This window comes from Mobula birostris, chromosome 2 (assembly GCF_030028105.1).
Source record: "Mobula birostris isolate sMobBir1 chromosome 2, sMobBir1.hap1, whole genome shotgun sequence".
In the NCBI taxonomy this organism is placed as follows: Eukaryota; Metazoa; Chordata; class Chondrichthyes; order Myliobatiformes; family Myliobatidae; genus Mobula; species Mobula birostris.
The window spans coordinates 124,018,756-124,026,364 of record NC_092371.1 but is presented as its reverse complement, the minus strand read 5'-3'; the positions used below and the strand labels follow the sequence as shown (position 1 = coordinate 124,026,364).

Genomic DNA, 7,609 nt, shown 5'->3' with positions numbered 1-7,609 from the left:
CTGCCTGCCTTGTGCTTCCAGAGAGGGTCTGGCAGCTTATGTTCAGAGAGAAACAGGTTCAACTTCTCACCAGGACAGTGGTGGGCTGGAAAATAATAAAAATAAAGAGGGAGAAGGGTGAAGGGTGCACCTCGTGATTAAATGACACAAAAAGACCTGTGCTCTGGACTTGCCGTTGAGTTGAAACATTTGATCTGAGTCAGGTGGCTCATGAGGAGAGAAATAAGAGAGAAGGGATGGGGAGAGGGGCTTGGTGTAGGGAAAACTATTCTCCCCTCTACTACCCAACCCACTATCATCCCTTTTCTCTCTTCTCTGCAGCACAAGTTGATAGGATGGTTAAGAAGGCATATAGTGTGTTGGCCTTCATTAGTCGGGAAAACTGAGTTCAAAAGCCATGAGGTAATGTTGTAGGTCGATAAAACTCTAGTTAGACTACATTTGGAGTATTCTGTTCAGTTCTGGCCACTTCATTATCGGAAAGATATGGAGGCTTTAGAGAGGGTATAGAGGAGAATGGCCAGGGCGATGCCTGGATCAGAAAGCATGTTTTATGGCGATAGGGCTTTTCTCTTTGGAGAGAAGGAGGATGACAGGTGACCTGATGGAGGTGTACAAGATGATAAGAGGCATCGATCAAGTGCACAGCCAGATACTTTTTCCCAGAGTAGAAATAGCTAATACAAGGAACATAACTTTATCGTGTAGGGAGGAAAGCATGTGGGGGAAGTTAGAGTTAGGTTTTTTATACCTAGAGTGGTAGGTGCATGGAATGCATTGTCATGGGTGGTGGTAAAGGCAGATGCATTAGGGACATTTAAGAAACTCTTAGATAGGCACATGGATGACAGGAAAACGGAGGGCTATGTTGTCAGGAAGGGTTAGATTGATCATGGAGTAGGTTAAGGGGCTGGCACAGCATCATGGACTGAAGGGCTTGTATTGTTCTTTGTTCTATGTTCTGTTCTCGTGATCCACAGATAATGCCAGGCCTGTGGAGTCTTTGCAACATTTCTCCACTTTTACTCCAGCTTTACGGCATTAGGCAAAGATCCAAAACAGTGCAGGCTTCCCTCTGAGATCCTTCCGCCTCTCTTGAATTCCATGCCGGATTTCGGCCAGCTGTCACCACCTTTGGTGACACCCCTCTACCTGCCAGCCCCGCCCCAACGCCCTCACTCTCCGCACTCGGCTGCTCCCTCTATACTGTGCTCTCCATCACCCAGTCCGAGCTGCAGCACGTTCCCCGGGTGATCTCCAAGCCGTCCTCGTCATACTGCACCAGGACGCCGTTGACCGACAGGCTCCTCTTAGTCCAGATGTTGGTGATGCGCCGGGGGTAGCTGTAGCAGTGGCTGGAGGAGAAGTCGCCCATGTCGAAGGACTGGCTGCGTCGAGCCTTCCCCTCCATGGGCAGCGTCAGCAGCTTGTTGAGCCGCGACTCGCTCCGGCCCAGCAGCGGCTCCTTGTCCGAGTAGCGGGCCAGGGTGGAAGCCCTGGACTCATAACTGTCGTCCTTCCTCTGGCAACGCAGGTCGAGGGAGGCGAAGGCTCCCATCAGCCGGTCGATGTTGTGTCGGGATCTGGACGTGGACCTCCACTTTTTGGAGAGGGTGCTGGAGTTGCTGTGGAGGCTGTAACAGTCTTGACTGGAGGCGGTTGAGGAGGAGAGGCTGCTCCGTATAGAGGAGCAATCAAAATTTGCCGTGGCATCTCGGGCAGGGCCCGGCTTTTGTGTTAACTGGGGCAGGACGCCATTGTGGACAGGTTGGGTGGAGGCAGTAGGAGTCTGGGAATACACATCACTCACATCAGACATCTTCTGCTGGCCGTGACAGAGCTTGTACCTCAGCATTAGCACCACGATGAAGATGAGCAGGGAGGCCACAATGATGCCACCCACCACCAGGATCATGGTGCCGCCCAGGAACTGGCCGTGGAAGGAGGCGCAGCGGCCGTAGTCCACCGGCGTCATGAAGCGGACGCAGCCCACCACGTTGGTGGCAGTGAGTGTGGTGGCCGTGTCATCCCAGATGGCCAGCACGCACAGGTCGTAGCCAGATCCTGCCACGAGGTTCTTCACCACGAAGCCTTTGTTTGTAGCCGGGATCATCCTGAAAGAGAGTGGTTTGCAAGGTCATGGGTCAGAAGCAAAATCCAGACACCAATGAATGGGACTCTGACATAAAACCACACCTGAAACTCCTGTCTAATAAATCTCTTAGAGTTTTCCAAGAGGTGGATCTTGCCTGTATGGACATTAGCATGGTCTTTAACAAAGATCAGCATGGTAGTCTAGTCTAGAAGGTTAAATTACAGGGAAAATGGCTCATTGATTATATAATTTGTTCAACAGTAGGAAGAAGAGCATGAAAGCCACAGTTTATTTCTTGATCTGAATGTCTGTGACTGCCGGTGTGCCACAGGGGTCAGTGCTGGGACCCTTGTTCTTTATTTATATGAAGGATTATGGTGCACATGTACAAGGCATGGTTAGTAAATCTGTGGATGATACTAAAACAAGTGGTATCATATACAGTGAAGATGGTTATCAGAAATTGCAGGGTGTTCTTGATCAGCTGAGTAAGTGGGCAGAGGAGTAACAAGTGGTCTTCAATTCAGATAAATGTGAAATTTTGCACTTTGGGAAGATAAGACTATGATTGGACTTACAGAGTGAATGATTAAACCCTGGAAACTGTAGACCTAAGAGTATAGATTACACAGTTGTCTAAAATCAGTACCACATGAAACAGAGTGGTGAAAGAGGAATTTGGGAAAAGGTTTTCATCAGTCAGGGTGTTGTCTATTCCAGCTGGGACATAATCTCACAGCTGTTCCAGACCTTGGTGATACTGCACAGTTTTGGTCACCCTATTTTAGGAAAGACATCATTGAATTGGGGGCAGTGCAGAGAAAATGTACAAGGATTTGAAGGCAGTCTAGGACTTTATTGTCAGGAATGATGGAGAATGACAAATGACCTTATAGAGGTGTATAAAATCATGAGGGACAGAAATAGTATGAAAGCACATGGCCCTTTTGCAGGAAAGGGGAGCTGGAAACTAGAGATGTAGGTTTAAGGTGAGTGGTGAAAGATTTAACAGGGACTTGACAAGTAAGTTCATGCAGAAGGTGGTGTGTATATGAGACAAGCTGTCATAGTAAGTGGTTGCGACAGGTACAGTAATAACATTCAAAAGACATTCAAAGAAGTTCATTGATGGGAGGGTTATAGAGGAATACGGACCAAATTGACTAGTTTGATGGACACCATGGCATGGATGAGATGGGCTGAAGGGCCTATTTCTGCATTGCATTACTCTACATCTCTGACACTTAGAACATTCAGTTTCTAACTTTTCTCAACTAATTTTCTCTCTCACTAGATGCTGCTTGAACTGCTGAGTATTTGCTTTTATTTTATGTATGAAATTTACCGGAAAGGTTTCAGGAATGAGGAATTACAGCTAAGAATTTAGAGTAGAGAAACAGGGTTTGTTTGTCACAAACTTTCTACCACCTACAAGGCATAAGTGAAAAGACCAATGGAATACTCTCCACTTGGCTGAATAAGTACAGTTCAACAAATGTCAAAAATCCCAGATGTCATTCAGGATAAAGCAGTCTGATTGACTAATGCTAATTCACCTCACCAATTATTCATTCGCTCTACAACTTGTGCACAAGGGCTATAGTCTGTTCTACTACAGTTAGTTATAGAGTCACAGAGTCATAGAAATCTACAGTTCAGAAACAGGCCCTTTGGCCTACCTACACCATGCCGAACTATTAATCTCCTAGTCACATCGACCTACACCAGGACCATAGCCCTCTATACCTCTTCCATCCATGTACCTATCTAAATTTCTCTTAACTGTTGAAACCGACCCCGTTTCCACCACTTGTACTGCTCATTCCACACTCTTACCACCCTCTGAGTGAAGAAGCTCCCCCTCATTTTCCCCTTAAACATTTCACCTTTCACCCTTGTCCCATGATCTCTAGTTCTAGTCACACCCAACCCCAGCGGAAAAAGCCCAATTGCGTTTACCATATCTATACCCCTCTCAGTTTTGTACACCCCTATCAAATCTCCCTCAATTTTCCATGCTTTAGGGAATAAAGTACTAATATATTCAACCATTCCCATAACTCTGGTCCTCACATTATAGCAATAGCTTTGTAAATTTTCTCTGCATTCTTTCAGTCATATTGACATGACTCTATGACTCTATGATATCTCTCTTGTAGTTAGGTAACCAAAACTGCACACAATACTACAAATTAAACTTTACCAAGGTCTTATACAACTTCAAGATAACATCCCAAGTCCTGTAGTCAATACTTTGATCTATGAAGGCCTATGTGCCAAAAGCTTTTTTTATGACTTACTACATTATCGTCCAGATTATTAATATGGATGGCAATAATGGAATGGACACAGATTAGACCCCTGTTGCACACCACTGATCACAGACCTCCAGTCAGAGATGCAACTATCTACTACTACTCTTTGCCTTCTTCTGTGAAGCTAATGTCTAATCCATTTTCCTACCTCATATTGAATGCTAAGTGACTGAACCTTTAGACTAACATCCCATAAAACCACTGCTTTTTACAATTTATGTCAATGATTTGGACTATAGTATTAATGGATTTGTGGCTAAATTTGCCAATGATACAAAAATGACTGGAAGAATTGGATTAGCCCATGATTGAATGGCGGAGCAGACTCGATGGGCTGAATGGCCTACTTCTGCTCCTATATCTTATGGTTTATGGTCTTATATGGGACCTTGTCAATGACCTTGCTAAAGTCTACATAGATAACATGAGATGTCTGTAGCAGACGAGGTGAAGGAGGATCCCAAGGGTTTCTGCAGATATACTAAGTGCAATAGGATAGCAAGGGACAAAATTGGTCCTCTGGAAGATCAGGGTGGTTACCTATGCATGGAACCTAATGAAATGGGGAGATCTTAAATTGATTTATTGGATCTGTATTTACTCAAGAGATAGACATAGATTCTATAGAGGTGAGGCAAAGCAGCATCAACATGATGGTAACTTCCTCAAAAAACTCTGTAGGATTGGTTAGACATGACCTACCATGCACAAAGCCACGTTTGAATATCCCCGATTAGTCTCTGTCTAACCAAATACTTATATATCCGGTCTCTTAGAAAAGATTTCAATAACTTAACCACTACTAATTTCAGCCTCACTGGCCTATAATTTACCAGCTTATTCTTAGAGCTTTTCTTAAACAATGAAACAGTATTAGTATCCTCCAATTCTCCAGAACCTCAACTGTGGCTGAAGACGTTTTAAATATCCTTGCAATTTCTGCGTTCAACTCCCACAGGATCCAAGGGAACACCTTGATAGGCCCTGGGGATTCATCCACCTTAATTTGCCTCAGGACTGCAAACACCTCTTCCCTCGCATCCTGTACATAGTCCATGACCTCACTGCTGCTTTGCCTCACTTCTATAGACTCTGTGTCCATCTCCTGAACAAATACAGAGGCAAGAAATCCAGTTAAGATCTCCCCTTCTTATTTGGCTCCATGCATAGATAAACACTCTGATTTTCCAGAGGACCAATTTTGTCCCTTGTTATCCTTTTGTGCTTAATACAGTATATCTGTAGAAACTCTTTGGGATCCTCCTTCATCTTGTCCGCTAGAGCAACCGTATGCCTTCTTTTAGCCCTCCTGATTTCCTTATTAAGTGTTTTCTTGCATTTCTTATATGCCTCAAGTATCTCATTTGCTCCTTCCTGCCTATATCTTCTATGAACTTCCTTCTTCTTAACCAGGTCCTCAATATCTTCCAAAAAGCAAGGTTTCCTAAACCTGTTATACTTGCCTTTTATTCTGACAGGAACATACAAATTGAGATGCAAAGGGACTTGGGAGTTCTTGCGCAGACACCCTAAAGGTTAACTTGTAGGTTGAGTCAATAGTGAGGAAGGCAAATGCAATGTCAGTATTCATTTCTAGAGGTCTTGAATACAAGAGCAAGGATGTGATGCTAAGGGTTTACAAGGCGCTGGTGAGGCCTCACCTTGGGTATTGTGAACAGATTTGGGCCTTCCCATCTAAGAAAAGATGTGCTAACATTGGAGAGCTTTCAGAGGAGGTTCACAAAGATGATTCTGGGAATGAAAGGGCTGTCATATGAGGAACACTTGATAGCTCTGGATCTGTACTCGCTCGAATTTAGAAGGATTGAAACCTTTTGAATGTTGCAAGGCTTAGACAGAGTAAATGTGGAAAAGATGTTTCACATGGTGGGGGAGTCGAGGGCAAGAGGGCACTGTCTCAGGATAGAGGGGCATCCATTTAAAACAGAGATGCAGAGACATTTCTTTAGCAAGAAGGTGGTGAATTTGTGGAATTTGTTACCACAGGCAGCTGTGGAGGCTAGGATGTTGGGTGTACTTAAGGCAGAGATTGATAGGTCCTTGATTGGACATGGCATCAAAGGTTACCAGGAGAAGGCCAGGGAGTGGGGCTGAGGAGGGGAAAAAGAATCAGCCATGATTGAATGTTGGAGCAGACTCCATGGGCCAAATGGTCTAATTCTGCTTCTATGTCTTATGGTTTAACATGCAAACTCTGTGCTCTCAAAATTTCACTTTTGAAGGCATCCCACTTACCAAACACACCTTTGCCAGAAAACAACCTATCTCAATCCACACTTGCCAGATCCTTTCTGATGCTATCAAAATTGGCCTTTCTCCAATTTAGGATCTCAACCATTGGACCATATCTATCCTTCTCCATAATTATCTTGAAACTAATGGCATTACAATCACTAAATGCAGAATGTTTCCCTACACAAACTTCTGTCACCTGCCCTGTCTCATTCCTATTAGGAGATCTAGTATCGCATTCCTTCTAGTTGGGACCTCTGTCTATTGATTAGAAAACATTCCTAAACACATTGGCCAGACTCTATCCCATCCAGCCTTTGTGCAGTATGGCACTCCCAGTCAAGACTAGAGAAACTAATGAACAGACTTCCACCACGAGTTCTGCTCACCAGGACACAGACCTGTTTACTGTTGACCTGTACTGCACACCACTTGCACCTTGAATGATGTTTTATTAACTTATTTATGGTAATATTTTAGTTTATGTGCTGTGTGTGGTATATGCTTGTGGGTACACCATGACCTAGAGTAACGTTTTTATCTTTGGTTCTATATATGTACATCTCTGGGCAAATTTGCTTCTCTAAATCTTGTTGACTTTTGGGTGGTTTATAATATAATCCCATTAGCTGATCATCCCCCTCCTATTCCTCAATTCCACCCATGTTGCCTCACAAGATGAGCTCTCCAGCTTGACCTGCCTCAGCACTGCCATCACATTTTCCCTGACCAGTAATGCCGACCCTCCCCCTTTAAATTCCTCCTGCACTGTCATGTCTAAAACAACGAAACACTGAACTGCCAATCCTTCCCCTCCTGTAGCTAAGTCTCAGTAATGGCTGCAATGTCATAATTTCATGTGCTAATTTCAAAAGCTCATCTGCCTTTCCTACCATACTTCTTGCAGTGAAATTTACACAACTCAGAACATCAGCCACCCAAATCT

At 44.2% G+C, this 7,609-nt stretch overlaps 1 protein-coding gene across 1 annotated transcript in view; it reads right to left on the bottom strand.

The window, feature by feature from the left end:
• Nucleotides 1-1,098: 1,098 nt before the first annotated feature.
• The window catches only part of LOC140209285 (leucine-rich repeat and fibronectin type-III domain-containing protein 2), a 143,182-nt gene continuing 136,671 nt past the window's right edge, over nt 1,099-7,609 (bottom strand). The window contains exon 3 of the mRNA XM_072277635.1: nt 1,099-2,114. Coding sequence (XP_072133736.1) covers nt 1,202-2,114 — 913 coding nt within the window. The 3' untranslated portion in view covers nt 1,099-1,201. The remainder of the gene's footprint in view (nt 2,115-7,609) is intronic.